The sequence below is a fragment of the Eptatretus burgeri genome, chromosome 4 (assembly GCF_056783735.1).
Source record: "Eptatretus burgeri isolate ZD-2024b chromosome 4, Ebu_testis_v1, whole genome shotgun sequence".
Lineage (NCBI taxonomy): Eukaryota > Metazoa > Chordata > Myxini > Myxiniformes > Myxinidae > Eptatretus > Eptatretus burgeri.
In genome coordinates, this window is record NC_140964.1 from 1,737,994 (window position 1) to 1,758,033 (window position 20,040).

At 45.1% G+C, this 20,040-nt stretch overlaps 4 protein-coding genes across 7 annotated transcripts in view; all 4 read right to left on the bottom strand.

The window, feature by feature from the left end:
• The window catches only part of LOC147027322 (uncharacterized), a gene marked incomplete at both ends in the record, with an annotated part of 4,394 nt that extends 4,018 nt beyond the window's left edge, over positions 1 to 376 (bottom strand). The window contains 2 exons of the mRNA XM_085880229.1: positions 1 to 104; positions 242 to 376. The exon at positions 1 to 104 is cut by the window's left edge and continues 103 nt beyond it. Of these exons, the coding sequence (XP_085736355.1) occupies positions 1 to 104; positions 242 to 376 (239 nt within the window). The remainder of the gene's footprint in view (positions 105 to 241) is intronic.
• The window catches only part of LOC147027321 (uncharacterized), a 21,523-nt gene extending 12,290 nt beyond the window's left edge, over positions 1 to 9,233 (bottom strand). The window contains exons 1-5 of the mRNA XM_085880228.1: positions 9,225 to 9,233; positions 7,844 to 8,296; positions 7,184 to 7,310; positions 5,112 to 5,278; positions 4,139 to 4,756 (exon numbers count right to left, since the gene is read on the bottom strand). Coding sequence (XP_085736354.1) covers positions 4,139 to 4,756; positions 5,112 to 5,278; positions 7,184 to 7,310; positions 7,844 to 8,296; positions 9,225 to 9,233 — 1,374 coding nt within the window. The remainder of the gene's footprint in view (positions 1 to 4,138; positions 4,757 to 5,111; positions 5,279 to 7,183; positions 7,311 to 7,843; positions 8,297 to 9,224) is intronic.
• Positions 1 to 20,040, bottom strand: part of PLXDC2 (plexin domain containing 2) — an 81,444-nt gene that overhangs the window by 28,572 nt on the left and 32,832 nt on the right. For all 4 annotated transcript variants that reach the window (XM_085876664.1, XM_085876665.1, XM_085876662.1 and 1 more), the window contains exons 7-11: positions 15,361 to 15,460; positions 14,741 to 14,836; positions 14,526 to 14,607; positions 10,231 to 10,291; positions 10,000 to 10,138 (exon numbers count right to left, since the gene is read on the bottom strand). In XM_085876664.1, the coding sequence (XP_085732790.1) occupies positions 10,000 to 10,138; positions 10,231 to 10,291; positions 14,526 to 14,607; positions 14,741 to 14,836; positions 15,361 to 15,460 (478 nt within the window). The remainder of the gene's footprint in view (positions 1 to 9,999; positions 10,139 to 10,230; positions 10,292 to 14,525; positions 14,608 to 14,740; positions 14,837 to 15,360; positions 15,461 to 20,040) is intronic.
• On the bottom strand, positions 6,040 to 6,974 carry LOC147027324 (uncharacterized; the record flags this gene model as incomplete). Its single annotated transcript, XM_085880231.1, has 4 exons — positions 6,040 to 6,154; positions 6,194 to 6,332; positions 6,394 to 6,510; positions 6,662 to 6,974. Coding segments are annotated over 4 exons (684 nt in total), but the record flags the coding sequence as incomplete, so codon positions are not given.

The window sequence follows — 20,040 nt, forward strand, 5'->3', positions numbered from 1 at the left end:
GTGTGTGTGAGACTGTGTGTGTGTGTGTGTGAGACTGTGTGGATGTATGTGTGTGTGACTGTGTGAATGTGTGCGTGTGAGACTGTGTGTGTGTGTGTGTGAGACTGTGTGTGTGTGTGTGAGACTGTGTGTGTGTGTGTGTGAGACTGTGTGTGTGTGTGTGTGAGACTGTGTGTGTGTGTGTGTAACACTGTGTGTGTGAGACTGTGTGTGTGTGTGAGACTGTGTGTGTGTGTGAGACTGTGTGGATGTATGTGTGTGTGACTGTGTGAATGTGTGCGTGTGAGACTGTGTGTGTGTGTGTGTGTGTGAGACTGTGTGTGTGTGTGTGTGTGTGAGACTGTGTGTGTGTGTGTGTGTGTGAGACTGTGTGTGTGTGTGTGTGTGAGACTGTGTGTGAGACTGTGTGTGTGTGTGTGAGACTGTGTGTGTGTGTGTGAGACTGTGTGTGTGACTGTGTGTGTGTGACTGTGTGTGTGTGACTGTGTGTGTGTGACTGTGTGTGTGTGACTGTGTGTGTGTGACTGTGTGTGTGTGACTGTGTGTGTGTGACTGTGTGTGTGTGACTGTGTGTGTGTGAGTGTGTGTGTGTGACTGTGTGTGTGTGACTGTGTGTGTGTGACTGTGTGTGTGTGACTGTGTGTGTGTGACTGTGTGTGTGTGACTGGGTGTGTGTGACTGGGTGTGTGACTGGGTGTGTGTGACTGGGTGTGTGACTGTGTGTGTGTCTGTGTGTGTGACTCAGAGATGCCAACTTTTGGAAATCAGAATTAGGGAGGATTTGCAACCGACACCAAATAATGTGCGCAAAGCGCACATCTCGAGCGCGGAGCGCTCGACCCTTTCGGCGGGGTCCAGGGCCCGCCTTAGGGCCCTGGAAGCTCTGGGGTTCTAGACGCTCTCTAGTGCCCTCTGAGCCCTATTTTGGAGCATTTAACATGTTAAGAATTCCCACTTTTTGAACAAAAAAAGGGGAAAATTGTGCACTTTTTAATGTTACATGTATGTTAATATTAGTAAGTTAGGGGACAATCAAAGATTAACAAAAAGCACAAAAGAAGCAATATTTTTCTTTCCTTACTGGCTGGTACTACTGCTGCTTGCTTTTTCCATGGCAGCTTTGCTGAGTGACAGTTGTGTGGCTCTTTTAGCCCTTCTGATTATGTCTTTGCTGTATTCTCTCTGGTAGCCAGGGGTGCTATGAGCTAGTTTTTCAATTAAGAGAGCTTCCAGGGTTTTGACACTCAAATTGGGACGAAATTCAGTATGATTCTTCCGTACAAGACTGAGTGCCCGCTCACATGATGCGTTCGAATGAGGAATGACCAAGATTCCCTTCATCACTTTGCTCAAATTAGGATACTTCTTGGCACCAGTGCAGGGATCTGTGAGCTGTGAAATCCGATGCCACTGCTCATCCACTCTCACTGTCTCAGTAGCAATTGTAGCTATGGAGGCGTCTGCCTGGTAGTGAGCGAATTCACTCTCAAGACTGTCTATGTCACTATCACCGCCACTGAACAGACAGGGGAATTTCTTGATGAAAAACTCCACACAGTCAAACCCCACTTCTTGGTGTAGCTTAACATCCAGCACCTGAGCATGCTTGGCTAATTCATCATCTAGCGGCCAGGTTTTGAAGATGTAATTGCAGGCTTTCACATAATATGAGCGAACTGCACTGAAGAAACCTTGGATGTCTGACTCACTCAGAGTGAAGGTGGATTTCTTGAGACTCCTTTGTTCCCTTATATACAGTTTGGCATCGTTCCCAATCATGAGGTCCTCATCATTCTTCTGATGATTTCTGTCAGAGAAGGGTACATTTACCAGAGCAACCGATGACCCCGATGGTTTCAAAAACCGTACGAAGATATCTTTCAGAAGACCATTCAATTCTCCGTGCAGGAGATGAATACAGGGTTCGTCTCTTTGGAGCAGAAGATTCCCCTTCTCAAAAAGCTTGTTAGCATATCGAAGGAAGAAACTTTAGAGTTTTGTTTGTGGAGACAAGAACATCCTGTTGACACGTTTTTCTCTAGATTCCTGCACAGTGTTTGAGGAAGATGCGCTTTTAGTTGTAGAACTCGTAGTACACTTAGCCGCAGGGCGATCACACTTGCGTTTACTGCCAGCAGAAGAGGTCAGACTCGTAGTACCAGATCCAATTTTACGTTTGAGGAGAGAGCTTGAGGTAGGTGCAGCCAAGGAAGAAGACCTCTGATTCGAAGGTTTTGCTGAGCTTCTATCAAGTGATTTGGCAAAAGCAGAACTTAACTTGGGTCCTTCTTTGCCTGTAGATGGGACTATCACAGTCTTTCTCGACTCTGAAGGGATCTGCTTTGTAGATGAACGTGATGAAGGGCCGGTGATGCTACCTGCTCTCAGCATTGGTTTTGGTGTTGTCCCTGCTGTCTTCTTCGCAGCAGATACTGCAGTGGTAGTGGTGAATGCTGCTCCACTAGTGCTTGATCCTGCAGTGCCAGTACTGGCAGTAGATAGAGTGCCGTCCTTCTTGCTCGTTGTTAGAGTCTTGGCTACAGTTGGTTGCATTTTTCTTCGTACTTCTTCTTTGAAGAAGAGGCGAAGTGGCTCCCACTGTTCAATCAGCCTGTCTAGGCACTGACCAAGGGACAGCCACCTTGTTGCGACATGCTTCAGAATCTTGTGTGTCGGGGCATCACAGAGTTCTTGCAGTGCTTTCACTCCTTTGACGCGTTTACTACTTTTGTCCAAGTAGTAGTAAATATCGATGAGAAAGTCATCTAATTCAATGGGTAAGGCCTGAGCCGCCTTCTTGGCCGTATTGTGCATCATATGGCAAGGGCATCCCATGATGTAGCACTCTGGATTTTGTTTGTGGATATAAGCAGCGACTCCTTTGTGCTTGCCCACCATGACAGAGGCATTATCAGCACAAAAGGAAACACAATTTCCCCACGGAATTTTCCTGTCACTGAACTCATGATCAAGCAGTTTGAAAATGTTTTCTCCAGTGGAATCTTGTTTGCACGCAGGCAAACTTAGCAAACCTTGCTTCACAATCCCAGCACTGTTGTCATAGTACGAAATCAGGACAGGATATAGCTGGGCCTCACCACTGTCATTGCTACCGTCTGTAGCTAGGCTAAATGGAGCTAGTCTAGAAATATCGGCAATAGATGAAGCAGTAACATTTGACAACTCACCAATTATTGCTGAAGTTTTTGTTCTTGCACATCCATACTTTGAAGCAACTTTTGAATCTGGAAACATCTTTTGAAATAGAGGTCCAGCATGATCTGAGACTGATATGGGCAAGTTATGTTCCACAATAAATCCACTAAAGAGAAGTTCCGCTCGGGTAACATCCTCTTCCTCGCTTGTCCCTTGTTTGGTGAAATAATTCAGAAGTGTACCGGTACTCGTGCTCGAAGATCTCTCCTTTGCAATGTCTGTGTGCCGTTTGCTTCCAACGTGCTTCCGAATATCATCGCGACCTCCGTGCTCAACTGAAATATCAACGCTGCATACTGTACAATACGCATGATGAATTCCTCTTTCAGACTTTCGAATACACGGGTATTGGAGACTGTATTCGGTCTTGTACTTCTGAGACCATTTCTTGGTCTTCGTAAGCTTCTTTTCTGCCATTTCGTAATCAACATCGAGGGCTTGAAGCATCGGTAACTTCGAAGTCGATGTTCCACAGCTGCAGCGCGACTCGTAGAACTCTAGCGGCTGTTAAACACCGCACGGTGGTCGCGACCGCCGGGCTGGTACGGGGCCCAGCTGCATGCAGTGAGCGTATCGCATGCATATACACTGTGCATACATACCGCATGCACTGTATTGCACACATACCGCATGCACTAAATCTCAGTGCATGATCGCATAAGCGAGATCCAGACCCAATGTTTCGCTGCTCCTCATTTGAATTTGCAATTTTTTACGTACAATTTGGTAGCAGCGAACGTTATGGAATTACCACATGCTATACGTAGCAGACGATGCTTTTCATTCAATTCTCATACTAGTACATTCTGATTAGTGAACAGTGCAAAAATATCAAAATTTCGGGAGGATAAGGATAGTGATCGTAAGGGCGGGAGTTTGGGTGAATTTTCGGAAGCCTCCCGATGAAATCGGGAGGGTTGGCATCTGTGGTGACTGTGTGTGTGTGTGTGACTGTGTGTGTGTGTGACTGTGTGTGTGTGTGTGTGTGAGTGTGTGACTGTGTGTGTGTGTGTGTGTGTGTGTGACTGTGTGTGTGACTGTGTGTGTGACTGTGTGTGTGACTGTGTGTGTGACTGTGTGTGTGACTGTGTGTGTGACTGTGTGTGTGACTGTGTGTGTGTGACTGTGTGTGTGTGTGACTGTGTGTGTGTGACTGTGTGTGTGTGTGAGACTGTGTGTGTGTGACTGTGTGTGTGTGTGACTGTGTGTGTGACTGTGTGTGTGTGTGACTGTGACTGTGTGTGTGTGTGCCTGTGTGTGACTGTGTGTGACTGTGCGTGTGTGTGAGTGTGTGTGTGTGTGACTGTGTGTGTGTGTGTGACTGTGTGTGTGTGTGACTGTGTGTGTGTGTGACTGTGTGTGTGTGTGACTGTGTGTGTGTGACTGTGTGTGTGTGTGACTGTGTGTGTGTGTGACTGTGTGTGTGTGTGTACACTGTGTGTGTGTGATTGTGTGTGTGTGTGTGAGACTGTGTGTGAGACTGTGTGTGAGACTGTGTGTGAGACTGTGTGTGAGACTGTGTGTGAGACTGTGTGTGAGACTGTGTGTGAGACTGTGTGTGAGACTGTGTGTGAGACTGTGTGTGAGACTGTGTGTGAGACTGTGTGTGAGACTGTGTGTGAGACTGTGTGTGAGACTGTGTGTGAGACTGTGTGTGAGACTGCGTGTGAGCGTGTGTGCGAGACTGTGTGTGAGGCTGTGTGTGAGCCTGTGTGTGAGACTGTGTGTGAGACTGTGTGTGAGACTGTGTGTGAGAGTGTGTGTGAGAGTGTGTGAGGCTGTGTGAGTCTGTGTGACTGTGACTCTGTGTGTCTCTGTGAGTGTGTGACTGTGTGTGTGTGACTGTGTGACTGTGTGTGTGTGTAGATAGTGGTGGGTGACTGTGTGTGTGTGACTGTGACTGTGTGTGTGTCACTGTGTGAGTGACTGTGTGTGTGTGTGTGTGTCTGTGTGTGTGTGTGTGAGTGTGTGTGTGTGTGTGTGACTGTGTGTGTGTGTGTGTGACTGTGTGTGTGTGTGTGACTGTGTGTGTGTGACTGTGTGTGTGTGTGACTGTGTGTGACTGTGTGACTGTCTGACTGAGTGACTGTGTGACTGTGTGACTGTGTGACTGTGTGTCTGAGTGGCTGTGTGACTGAGTGACTGTGTGACTGTGTGACTGAGTGGCTGTGTGACTGTGTGACTGAGTGACTGTGTGTGTGTGACTGTGTGTGTGTGTGAGACTGTGTGTGTGTGTGAGACTGTGTGTGTGTGTGAGACTGTGTGTGTGACTGTGTGTGTGTGACTGTGTGTGTGACTGTGTGTGTGTGACTGTGTGTGTGTGACTGTGTGTGTGTGACTGTGCGTGTGTGTCTGTGCGTGTGTGTCTGTGCGTGTGTCTGTGTGTGAGTCTGTGTGTGTGTCTGTGTGTGTGACAGTGTATGTGTCTGTGTGTGTCAGTGTGTCTGTGACTGTGTGTGTGACTGTGTGTGCGTCTGTGTGTGTCACTGTGTGTGTCACTGTGTGTGTCACTGTGTGTGTCACTGTGTGTGTGTCACTGTGTGTGTCACTGTGTGTGTGTGTCACTGTGTGTGTGTGTCACTGTGTGTGTGTGTGACTGTGTGTGTGTGTGACTGTGTGTGTGTGTGACTGTGTGTGTGTGTGACTGTGTGTGTGTGTGACTGTGTGTGTGTGACTGTGTGTGTGTGACTGTGTGTGTGTGACTGTGTGTGTGACTGTGTGTGTGTGACTGTGTGTGTGTCACTGTGTGTGTGTCACTGTGTGTGTGTCACTGTGTGTGTGTCACTGTGTGTGTGTCACTGTGTGTGTCACTGTGTGTGTGTGTCACTGTGTGTGTGTCACTGTGTGTGTCACTGTGTGTGTCACTGTGTGTGTCACTGTGTGTGTGACTGTGTGTGTGTCACTGTGTGTGTCACTGTGTGTGTCACTGTGTGTGTCACTGTGTGTGTGTCACTGTGTGTCACTGTGTGTGTGTCACTGTGTGTGTCTGTGTGTGGGGCTGTGTGGCTGTGTGTGAGTGACTGTGTGAGTGACTGTGTGAGTGACTGTGTGAGTGACTGTGTGAGTGACTGTGTGAGTGACTGTGTGTGTGACTGTGTGTGTGACTGTGTGTGTGACTGTGTGTGTGACTGTGTGTGTGACTGTGTGTGTGACTGTGTGTGTGACTGTGTGTGTGACTGTGTGTGTGACTGTGTGTGTGACTGTGTGTGTGACTGTGTGTGACTGTGTGTGTGACTGTGTGTGTGACTGTGTGTGTGACTGTGTGTGTGACTGTGTGTGTGACTGTGTGTGTGACTGTGTGTACCTCTGTGTGTCTCACTGTGTGTGTCTCACTGTGTGTGTCTCACTGTGTGTGTCTCACTGTGTGTGTCTCACTGTGTGTGTCTCACTGTGTGTGTCTCACTGTGTGTGTCTCACTGTGTGTGTCTCACTGTGTGTGTCTCACTGTGTGTGAGACTGTGTGTGAGACTGTGTGTGAGACTGTGTGTGAGACTGTGTGTGAGACTGTGTGTGAGACTGTGTGTGAGACTGTGTGTGAGACTGTGTGTGAGACTGTGTGTGAGACTGTGTGTGAGACTGTGTGTGAGACTGTGTGTGAGACTGTGTGTGAGACTGTGTGTGAGACTGTGTGTGAGACTGTGTGTGAGACTGTGTGTGAGACTGTGTGTGAGACTGTGTGTGAGACTGTGTGTGAGACTGTGTGTGAGACTGTGTGTGAGACTGTGTGTGAGACTGTGCGTGAGACTGTGTGAGACTGTGTGTGAGTGACTGTGTGTGTGTGTGTGTGACTGTGTGTGTGTGTCTGTGTGACTGTGTGTGTGTGTCTGTGTGACTGTGTCTGTGTGTGTGTGACTGTGTGTGTGTGTGTGACTGTGTGTGTGTGTGTGTGACTGTGTGTGTGTGGGTGCCTGAGTGTGTGTGCGGGTGCCTGAGTGTGTGTGGGTGCCTGAGTGTGTGTGTGGGTGACTGTGTGTGTGTGTGTGAGTGTGTGTGTGTGTGTGACTGTGTGTGTGTGTGTGACTGTGTGTGTGTGTGTGACTGTGTGTGTGTGTGTGACTGTGTGTGTGTGTGACTGTGTGTGTGTGTGACTGTGTCTGTGTGACTGTGTCTGTGTGACTGTGTCTGTGTGACTGTGTCTGTGTGACTGTGTCTGTGTGACTGTGTCTGTGTGACTGTGTCTGTGTGACTGTGTCTGTGTGACTGTGTGTGTGACTGTGTGTGACTGTGTGTGACTGTGTGTGACTGTGTGACTGTGTGACTGTGTGTGTGACTGTGTGTGTGACTGTGTGTGTGACTGTGTGTGTGACTGTGTGTGTGACTGTGTGTGTGTGTGACTGTGTGTGTGACTGTGTGTGTGTGACTGTGTGTGTGTGACTGTGTGTGTGTGACTGTGTGTGTGTGACTGTGTGTGTGTGACTGTGTGTGTGTGACTGTGTGCGTGTGACTGTGTGTGACTGTGTGCGCGTGACTGTGTGTGCCTGTTTGTGAGTGACTGTGTGTGACTGTGTGTGAGTGACTGTGTGTGAGTGACTGTGTGTGACTGTGTGTGACTGTGTGCGCGTCTCTGTGTGTGACTGTGTGTGAGTGACTGTGTGTGTGTGACTGTGTGTGACTGTGTGTGTGTGACTGTGTGTGTGTGACTGTGTGTGTGTCTACGTGTGTGTGTGTGACTGTGTGTGTGTGTGACTGTGTGTGTGTGACTGTGTGTGTGACTGTGTGTGTGACTGTGTGTGTGACTGTGTGTGTGACTGTGTGTGTGACTGTGTGTGTGACTGTGTGTGTGACTGTGTGTGTGACTGTGTGTGAGACTGTGTGTGTGACTGTGTGTGTGACTGTGTGTGTGACTGTGTGTGTGACTGTGTGTGTGACTGTGTGTGTGACTGTGTGTGTGACTGTGTGTGTGTCTGTGTGTGCGTGTCTGTGTGTGTGTGTGTGACTGTGTGTGTGTGTGACTGTGTGTGTGTGTGACTGTGTGTGTGTGTGTCTGTGTGTGTGTGTCTGTGTGTGTGTGTGTGTGACTGTGTGTGTGTGTGTGACTGTGTGTGTGCCTGTGCGTCTGTGTGTGTGCCTGTGCGTGTGTCTGTGCGTGTGTAGTGTGCGTGGTGTGTGTCGTGTGTAGTGTGTGTGTGTGTAGTGTGTGTGTGTAGTGTGTGTGTAGTGTGTAGTGTGTGTAGTGTGTATGTGTAGTGTGTGTGTGTAGTGTGTGTGTAGTGTGTGTAGTGTGTGGTGTGTGTGGTGTGTGTGTGTATAGTGTGCGTGTGCGTGTGTGTGTGTGCGGTGTGTGTGTATAGTGTGCGTGTGTGTGTGTGCGGTGTGTGTGTGTGTGTGTATGGTGTGTGCATAGTGTGTGCGCAGTGTGTGTGTGTGTGTGTGTGTGTGTGTGTGTGTGTGTGTGTGTGTGTGTGTGTGTGTGTGTGTGTGTGTGTGTGTGGTGTGTGGAATAAGTTGCTTCTTCCTGCTTCATCGGGCGTTTCTGAAAGCACTTGCATAATGTGTGCACGACCTGACCTCACGTCATAAAACTATTAACAATTCAATTAATTAACAATTCAACTGTGGAGAATTAACAATCCTGACCATGGGCCTGGCACAATATTATTATTATTATCATTATTATTATTTACATTTTTGCTATTTTCTGGATTTTTCAGGTGTTTCAAGGACATGGACAAATTTTCCAGGATTCTATAGTCCTGAAAAATGCTTTTTCATTTTTCCAGGAGTGTCAAAAAGAGTTTCAAGGACTGCGTGAACCCGGACACAATATAAAGTCTGTAAATATTGAGCAAAAACGAGATGAAGGGATAAACTCATAATAAGGCACAACATTGACAATGTTTTACAAAATTAGAATATTTTACGTTTCCCAAAAATCTAGTTAACATGACAGGTGCGATATTTCCACCACTTGCTGGGTTGTCTTCATATGATACTGTGTAGGCACCATGTTCCAGGTGTAAAGTGTCCTCTGAGCATCACGTGACTGCAATTTATGCACATTAGGTCACCGTCAACATCCTGGTCACACGATGACCCTTCCGAGTTGGGAGGGTGTTTAACACCAAGTACACGATGCCTGTACAGTTCCAGATGAAGACCACTTGGTAATTGCAACATCAGACCTGACCCTGGCTGACTAGGCAGTTGTTAGTGGTGCCATCATTTTTGAGCTGTTTTGCATGCAATTTAATAATGACCCACAGAAACTCGCAAATTATGGAAAAAAATTCGAGCACATGAAAAATATTTACAGAATAACTTACAGAATAACAAATCAATAAGATCAACCTGATTGACTCGAGGTTGTTTCTTGAACACTTTAAATCTCAAACCCAATACCTACATACCTGTGATCTTTTTTACCCCCGTTAACCTTGCTTAAACAATGCCTCTTACTTGGAGTTTACTGTATTACATCCCTTCCTCTCTCCTCTTTTCCTGTTTATTATTTCCCTTGCTTGTGTCCAACCATGACCCCATTGTCAGAACGTTGCCATTGTTCCCTCTGTCACTTCACTCTTCCATGAGCCTAAATTTTGTAAACAAAAAAGACCTTTAATCAGAAAAAGTAGATAAACTACTCGTCTTTCAAAGAATTATAAGCTTAACTGAATATTTCATTAAACAAACTCTCCCACAAGCCTTACATGAATGTAACATATTAAAAAGTTCTTCAACATGAGAACCTCTCAGTAGAGAGTGTGCATCATGATCACCATGATCTCAATACTACGTTTTTTCTCCAAACCAAGAATAAGTCACAAAGAAGAATAAGAACCTGACCGAGTTGTGAATGGATGCCCATGATTGGGGACGAAGTGATCTTGAGCGTAACCTCCAAAACTTTGGTAACTGGCACGGTCATTGCAGGTGTCTGACTTGAAATATTAGTCTGCAAGCTCATGCATCCATCCCTGTCAGACTGTAAAAGGATGGATAGCATGAACACCAAAATGAGTAGGACAAAGTGTGCAGCAATTACAGTTTTCCAAGATTGCTGGAGTCACTTGGTACCTGAGCAAAGCACCTGTGATCCATCCATTCTTGTCGATGTCGATCAAAACCACTGGAACACCTGTGGAGGCAGAAATGTACCGGTCTACATGAGATACACGGTAACAAAGATTAAAACATGTAGTTGTTATCCAGCGATCTTCGGATTCTACAGAAAAGGTCTGTCCATTAATGGAACTTCTTCTTCTTCTTCTTGCGTATGGCAGCTTGGCTGCTGGGTAATCAAAGGAAATCAGACACAAGGTGGTGGCCATTCAGCCCATCATGCCTGTGCTACATCAACGCCACAGTAATTTATCAACACAAGATCAAAAAAAAGAAAATGCAAAATATATATATATTTTTAAATGGTGTTTTTTTGAAGTTGTTGTATTTTTGATTTTTATTTTCATCAGGGGAAAGGTCATGGGCTCGGTTAAAACCAGAGAGTTGGTGTCAAAGCCACCCAATGCTCGCCTGTGTATACATTTATCGTTTTTAAAAGACTAGTCTAATAATATTTTTTATAAAGCATTGCAGTGAAGTCTGATCCAAATATTTTTAAAGCAACATATGTATTTGTATATTGTAAGCAGTAAAAAAAATAGTGTGGTAGATAAAAACATTAGAAAGGAAATAACTTGCACCAAAAACTTTAACATTTTCACGCTCACGCTGACGCTCACGCCGGGGGTATCGCTATAGCTCTGTTCTTCGAACAGGCGAGCTAAAAACCTACAACATCAACCACACAACACTTGGTACACATGCACTCAATCACCCATCAATGCTCAAGCTACCGAAGAAGTCCTGCCAACATCCCTATTCCCCTCTATCTCCATAACTTCCAGGTACCTATCTAATTCTAATTTAAACTTATCGACTGTTTCTGCTGCCACTACCTTTCCAGGGAGACCATTTCATGCATTTACTACTCTCTGAGTAAAAGTCCCCTCCCTGCCTTACTAACGTGTTAACTCCCTCTTCTTTACTCTCAAGCTATGGCCCCTGGTACTGTCACTGTCTACTCTGTTGAATAATTCATCTTCACTTATTATATCTCGACCTTTCATTATCTTAAACATCTCTATTATATCTCCTCATAACCGTCTCCTTTCTCGTATATTCACTGAGCTCTCTCTATATGGCATCTTGCCCTTCCTTAGTTGTGGTGACCAAAACTGTACACAATACTCTAGATGTGGCCCTCACTAAATTATTGTACAATATTAACACCGCCTCTTTTGATTTATAAATGATCCCTCTCCGAATAAAACCAAAAACCCTATTTGCTTTTCCTATAGCTGCCTGGCACTGTGCTGCCTGCTTACCTCCCGTTTCTATTACCACCCCCAGATCCTTCTGTGTGACACGTTCCAACATTACCCCTTGCATCCTGTAATCTCTATTTTCATTGTTCTTTCCCATCCCCAACACCTTACACTTGTTCAGGTTATATTCCATCTGCCAATCTTTTGCCCAATCTTATAAAGTATCAATACTTTCCTGAATCTGATCACCACCCCCTCTGCTATCCACCTCACCTCCAAGCTTTGTGTCATCTGCAAATTTGGAAAGCTTACTCTTCATCCACTAACCAAATCGTTGATGTAAATAATGAATAGTAATGGTCCGTGTACTGATCCCTGAGGTACCCCGCTACTTACATCCTCCCAGCAAGATATCCTCCCACTCACAGCCACTCTTTGCTTCCTACCACTAAGCCAGTTTGAAATCCAATTAGCTACCTGACCAGCCACTCCACAAGCCCTCACTTTGGCTAACAATCTCCGATGTGGTACCTTATCAAATGCCTTCTTAAAGTCTAGATATACTTTGTCCACTGCCTTTCCCTCATCCACCCAATCAGACACTGCCTCAGAGAACTCTAAAATATTTGTTAAACAGGAACTACCTTTCGTAAACCCGTCATGACTACCTTTAATTAGTTTGTATTTATTTAAATGGTTCCTCATCTGGTCCCGAATTAATGTCTCCAACACCTTCCCCACAACTGAACACAAGCTAACAGGTTTATAGTTTCCCAATTCTTCTCTGGATCCTTTCTTAAATAGTGGTGTCACATTTGCTACTCTCCAATCCTCCGGTACCTGTCCTGACTCCAGTGGGCTATTAAAAATATCCGTTAACATCTCGCTTACCTGCTCATCCACCTCCATCAATACTCTCGGTTGAATATTATCTGGACCCGGAGCCTTATCTACTCTTAGATTACCGAGCTGTTCCTTTACCTCCTCCACTCCAACCTGAATCTTCTGGAAAAGCCCTTCCTCACCTCCTTGATAGATACTCTCAGCTATTGGCAATTCTCCTGACTGTTCTTATGTAAAAGTTGAAGAAAAATACCTGTTTAATAAGCCTGCCATCTCAATTTCATCACAAACCACTTTCCAGGTGCTATTCCTCAATGGGCCCACACTGGTCCTTACCTGTTCTTCTCCCCTGATGTACTTGAAGAAAGCCTTTCTATTATGTTTAATATTCTTAGCCCAAGTCCTTCTCATACTCCCTCTTGGCTTGCCGAGTTATTTTCTTAACTTGCCTCTGTTTACTTTGATAGTGATATAAATCTAACTCCAGTCCTGTTATTTTAAACCCAATAAATACCTTTTGCTTCTCCTTAATAGCTTTCCCTATCTCACTGCTCAACCACCCTGGTCTCTTTCTGCTTCTCGTTTTTACACTCATTGGAATTTACACACTCTGCACTCTACACATTTGGTCCTTCAAGGTTTCCCATTTCGCTGATGCCGATTGTCCTGTTGTTCGAGTCTCCCAATCTACATCACCCAACTCTCTCTTCATGCCCTCAAGGTTTGCCTTCCTGAAATCTAAATAGCCTTACCCTACTATCCTGAACTCTAACCCTTCACAGAGTCTTTGCACACACAATGTTATGGTCACTTGCTCCGAAATGCTCCCAACCTCCACCATATTGGGATCGTTACTTAAAAGGAGGTCGAACACTGCACTCCCCCTCGTGGCCTTATCTACAAACGGGTTAAAAAGCAATCCTGGACTACAACTAGGAAATCCTCATCTCCTCTGCCCTTTCCCTGTTCCTGGACCCAATCTATCCCTCACAAGTTAAACTCCCCCATAATCAATACTCTTCCCTTACCACATGCCTTTTTGAATTATTCATGTACTCCTCCTTCCTCCTCTTCCTTCCCACCCAGAGCCCTATAAAAGCATCCCACCAGTATCTTACTGTTTTTACAATCTCTAATCTCCACCCATACAGAATCCTCAACATTTATTCCTTCCTCAATGTCACCCTTTCTCTTGATACAATGCTCTCCTTTACCCAGATTGCTACTCCTCCTCCTATTCTCTCCTTCCTATCACACCGATACACCTTGGAGCCTTCTAATCCGGACCTCCAGTTACTCCTCCTTAAACCATGTCTCACTTACTGCAACTATATTGTACTCCTCCCTATCCACTTTGGCTTCAAGCTCTTCCATCTTAGTATTTAAACTTCTGGCATTGGTTTAGAATATGTTTAACTTCTCCCTTCCTGAAATTCTATTTTCTTACCTGGCCTTACTCATCACAATTACATCACCAGTTCCTTCCTTAATAGCTTCCCCACCCTCAAGTTTTTGTCGGAGCTATCATTTTGTTGGTGCACGACAATGCCGCTGATGCTGTGCCCCTATACCAGTACACTTGTACTCATTTTGCCGACCTCGGAAGGATGACAGGCTGAGTCAACCCCACCTGGTGTTCGTTCAGCGGAAACGGGACTCAAACTCAGAACCCAAAGATCCCAAGCCAGCCACCCTAACCACCAAGCCAACACCAGGCTTGTTAATGGAACTGCCAAACTTTTTGAAGAGGAGTCATTTATTGTGCCATAAATGGTGGAATTTTTGACAGCCCACACTATCTTTCTTTCATACATTCACATTCCCTTATTCTTATCTCCTCCCAACCTCATTGTTCCCTCCCATTACTTCATTCTTCTCATATTCTTCCCCATTATATACTTTTTCTCATTTTCGCTCCTCCTGCTCCCTTCCCACCCATACTTATGTAATAAACAGATGGCTCCGTGTTAAAAGCAAGAAGTGGTCGATTGCTAAGGCTTGCATTGAAATCGCCCGGGTTGCAATCTCGTCGAATGTGTTTACAAAAAAAAAAGGATTTGTCAACATGACATTTCAAGCAGACTGCATTTGCAAGAGATTCCCAACATCTCAATGCAAGTTCAAGTGCAACGAGTCCAAAAGGATAAGGTAAAGGTTTCACATGCCAAGCACACGCTTTCATGGTACAGCCAATGTTCATACCTTTGGATGGCATCACACCAGCTACATTCAAAATCGATGTTCGTTGTGACACACTCGGTGCAGTTTTTGAGCTGCTGACAAGCTGAATGACGAGGGGCACAGAAATAAACATGAAGAATCAAGTGAAATCACTCCAATTCATTAATGGGCAATTAGTATTATACAATTAGCACGGAGTCGAAATAATATGAAAATGCAAAACTCAGAATCCTTACTTGGTAACGGAGTGATTTGTACAACAGAATAATTGGTCACTTTGTCCATTTCAAACTCCAACCGATTGTATTCAAAAATGGTCTTTCGTCTCATTCCTCGGGGAAACAAAGAGAAAAGAAAACAAAAGAAATACTTTCTCTGGGGCAAAACGGCTTTCATTGGAATTCCAAGATGCACATTCTAAAGTCGAGTAAGTTATGCCAAAGTTTATCTGCCTCAGCGAGTCGTTGATGCTTCACAGAAATGAAAATTTGTACCAGGCCAAATCAAGGAAATCACGATGAAACACGAGGGCAGAGGGAAAGTCACAAGCAACGTCTTTGGGAATGTGGCCCAAATGACAAGGTCACTGTACTCCAGTACTCCAGTTGCAAAAAAAAAGAAACAAACAGTTTTTAACTCCGGTAAGCAGGTGCCGTCAATGCTTCCACCAACCGGTGACCCGGATCCAGGATATCAAAGTAAATTACATTTCCATCATAAACCAAAAATGGCAACAAAAAGCAGGCCTTTCTCTCTGATAACATATTTGTTTGAGTTATTGCAATTGCAAAAGACAACAATTTGTATCGGTAACCACTACGGATCATGTCAAAACAATTTTCACAAATCTACTTACTTGGTAGTGTTTGCCATTTTTCCTCCACCACAAATGCATCGGACAGTCCAACTTTTACTGCATGGCTTTCTGTGCTTATGTTGCTCACAGGGAACGGAATCTAGAAAAAAATGAATTTTGGATCATTATCAAAAATGCAAAGCTCTGGATCAAGCAACCGATATATCAAGGTAGTTCAAGGTCTACCTGCCTGAGATGCGACCGGGTTTTTAGTGAAGGAGAATGTGAAACTGCCTGAAATTTACAGAAGACTTTTCAAAGATTTTGGTGATGATACTCTGTCAAGAAGTGCATTTGAATAGGCTAGCAAATCCAAAGATGGCTGGGACTCGGTCGATGATCTTCCACGTGAACACCTCCCAGCAACACCTGCTACTCCTGGCAATATCCAAAGAATTGGACAACTGATTCCAAGTAACCACCGCATATCTATGCATAATATTGCAGAAAAAAGTTGGAAATGGTCTCGGTAGTGTGCAGACCATCATCCACACCCAAGTACTCGACAGTGAGTGCAAGATGGGTCCCCAAAAAACATTTTCTTTGATCAAAAGGCTACACATGTGACAGTGGCATCTGAATTTTTGAAATGTTGCCACAGAGCAGAAATTACTTTGAAGAAAGTTTGTGAAGGGTGATGGATGAGTCACGGGCTAACCACCAAACACCGGAAAGCGAGCTGTAAAGCATGGAGTGGCACCACATGGCCAGAAAAGTGTTTAATAGTGTTTTGGGAGTGCCGAGGACTGATCCGTGCTGACTATTTTGACAGCGAAACAACAGCAAACACCATGTATTACAGTGACCTCCTACACAGTGATGTTCACAATGCAATTCACAAGTGGTGGCCAAGAATGCTCTCCAGTGGTGTTGCATGACAATGCCAGATCTTACACAGTAAATGTCACCACTGTAACACCAAAGTACATGGCATGGGTTCTGAAGGCTGCAGTTTTAAAATGGCTACATACCCATCCCAAAGACATCCACTTTAAGCTAGCATTAAAACACTGCCACACTGATGGGACACGTGATCACATTGGCAGGGAATATGTTGACAAGAAATGAAAGTTTCACCATTTTCAGAAAATTATTTCTTTACTGGGAAAATTTAGTGCAAGTAGACATAGAACTGCCCTCATAAAGTCATCACAATACAAGTGCAGGAACAAAGTAGGCAAAATACGATGTCTTCAGCCATATCCGTCTCTTGTGTATCATTTTTACTACAATGGCTTTTTTCCAATCTTACAGGACTTTGTCCTTGTGCCCAAAAACCATTCTGTCAGGATGATCATAAACTCTCCTTCTGCTCTTCTTCTGATGGTTTGAGGTGGTGTGTTACATACTCCAACCGCTTTTCTACTTTTCAATTCATTTATTGTTATTTATTGGTGCTTTCTGGTTCATCCATTTTGGAAATACAGTCACTAATCTGTAATCTGTTGTTATATTAAATCCCCTACAAATGCGGTGTCCAGTAATGACGTCCATCTTGTTATTCCATACTTTGATGTCCGTGCTGTATTATGGTTCTGACTGTGTATAAAGAATGTGCTCATCATAAGAAGATTGTGAATTTGGCAGATTTCTAACAGACGTTTGGCACCGTTTTAGTTTTTAAAATACTGAATATTATGACACACTCAACTCAGAGGAATTGGGGTTAGGGCCTTTAATCTATTATTCTTTACAAGAGCGAGGTTCATGGAAGCGCGAAGTACTACTGACAGTGGGACAAACATCAAGGGAATTAACAAACTTGAAAAAAGGGAGAGGGACGAGGGTGGAAACACTGAAGCCAGCATGTAAATTGGTTGAGTTCGTATTCATCATTTATTCTACAATGTATGTCACAAGTGACATTATCCCTTATCTACACAAATAAATGTCTGTGTGTGTGTGTTTGTGTATCTTCAACATAACTACAAAACCATAAAACCTAGCACCCTGAAAGTTTGCATTCACACCAAAAAAACTCCAAGGAAGTGTAAGAGTGAAAACTGGGTGTTTGGGTTCATTAAAACATCCTTTATGAAGATAATTAACGGTCTTATTTAATTAATCCTTTATCAGGCGCATCCTCCGCGACCTCACTCTCTGGGGTCACAAGGCGTATCCTCGGTAACCTCGCTGGGGTCTAAAGCCGCCATGTTTTTTGGCATGCTCCATCATGCCATGACTTGGAACAGGCCGCAACGATTTCTTAATGATAACGTTTTTTTTTTGTTTCCACTTTCCTTACTCATATTTATCAAATGCCTGTTCAACATCGCAACGAATCGCTGTATACATCGCAATGCTTATAAACGCCCAAAGAAGCGATTTCATTTCCAAGCATGTGATAACCTTGAGAATCTCTTAAACTAAGCTGCATTACAAAATTTGAGCTCCAGAATCGAAGTTAGCAGCATATCAGATTACTAAAAAAGGGTGACATGAAGTAGAGGCATGCTGAAGAGGGTGATACATAGAAGGGTTGGTGCTGGAAGGAGGTGGGCTTGCAGGAGATGTGGTGGACATTACTGACACAGATGGGTTTGATACTGGAAAATAACGTGAAGGGGATTTTATTGTCATTTGCAGACAATCTCTGCAAACTGGACTTCTCAAGATTCCAAGATTTAACATTCTGAGATAAAGATCATGGGATGGGTGGAAGGAATTTTTGTTGAAAGCACGAAGCAAGGTCGTGGTGTCAGAACCGGGGGGATTGACGGACCAAGTGCTTAGGTGAGAGACAGGTTTGAAAATATGCCCTGTGACGAAGAAAAATAGTAGGAGTCGTTTGTGATGAAGAACAACACAAGGGATATTTATGACCGATAAGTAAGGAAAGTGAAGCATTTTAATAGTTTTTTTTTCAGCTTTTGACAGTAGAAGAAGAAGAAGAAAGAAGAGTTTGCTTCAATGAAGATTTTGAGAAAATGTAGAGTTAAAGAAAGAGGTACAGGAAGTACAAGTCAAAGGCAGAATGAGATTGTGTTTTGGAGTGAAAAAGCTTTTTGGGGGGTTTATTGAAGGAAGGTGGAGGAATAGAATAACGTTGAAGAGGCTGTCAGGTCAGGTTAGATCTGTGACCTGCTACAGGTACCATGTAAACCTGTACTAACCTGTTCCATGGTCGGGTTGTCAGCGACTAAACATTCTCCTCCCACCAGGTTTTCTGGTGAGGAGGGTGTTTGGATATGGACACCCAGCAGGATTAAAAACAAAACCTGTCAGAGGGCGGAGGAGCTCCTTGAGAGCCAACAGCCATCCATATCTAGTGCCCATCTGTGTCTGCGGACGTCCTCCTGCAGTTGGGTTACTTTTTTATTAGGAGGTTGGTGGCAGGATTTGCACTCCGGCCACCGTAAAACCCTTCATTCTGCAAAACACAAAAACGCAAAAAAAATCTGAAAACCCACTCCGTGGAAGTACCTCCTGTGCAGCTTCCCTTCGCAGGGCAGCTCACCGGATGACGGGATTGGGGCAAAGCCTTCAGGACCCCCAATCTTTGATGATAGGAGGGAAACCACGGGGTAACATCCCAGGGTCAGATTGCGGGAGAGTGTGTCGGAGTGGTGCTGAGGTGTCGTCCACCAGACGGCGGTCTCCTTGGGTTAACCTGAGGCGGTCCCTTCGGGTGGGTGCCTGGAATGTCCTATCCCTAAGAGAGGATAATCACCTGTCTCTGTTGTCATATGAGCTCAAACGTTTGGACATCGGGATTGCAGCTCTCTCTGAGGTTCGGAGACCGGATTGCAGCGAGATAATGGTGGGTGGTTACACTACAATTGGTCTGGTCGCTCTGATGGTTGCCATACCCAAGGAGTTGCTGTGGCTGTGTCCAATAAGCTGACCCCAATGATAATTGAGGTAACACCGGTCAACGAGCGTATTATGAGATGAAGGATTAGTCACTCCTTCGGTGTCATTTCCCTGGTCTCTGTTTATGCTCCGACAGAGGCGAGTGATCTCACTGTGAAGGATGCATTCTACGCCACACTAGAGTCTGTGGTTGATCAGTGCCCCAGACAAGATACACTTCTAGTCTTGGGGGATTTCAATGCATCGACTGGAACTGATAGGGATGGTTATGAGATGTGTGTTGGTCCCCATGGGTCAGGAACTATGAACCAGAATAGCACCAAATTCCTTGACTTTGCAAGAAGTCATGGACTGAGGGTGGCTGGTTCATGGTTTCAGCGCCCACACGCTCATCGCTGGACTTGGTATTCCAACGCTGGCAGTGCGGCAAAGGAGATTGACCATGTCCTCATTGACGGTCGCTGGAGGATGATCCAGAACTGCAGGGTCTACCGGAGTGCTCAGTTCCTCAATACTGACCACAGACTTGTTGCAGCAACTCTAAAGCTGCACTTTAAATCCTGGAGAATGGTACCATCCCAGCCTCGGCTGGATGTTGGCTAGCTCAGGGATGAGAGAGTCGCTGAGGAGTTTGCGAACAGGCTGAGTGGACACTTGGGGGGTCTGGGTGCTTTGGGGGGTCCTGAAGAGTTGTGGAGTGCCTTCAAGACCACCATCCTTGATGTTGCCGGTGGATGTCTTACATCTCACCGCAGGGCAAAGAAGAATTTTGTCTCTCAAGGGACACTGGATACCATTGACCAGAGTCGCAGGGCCAGGCTGAATCGCAGAGCTGAGCTGTTCAGGGAGCTGAGGCGTAAAACTGTA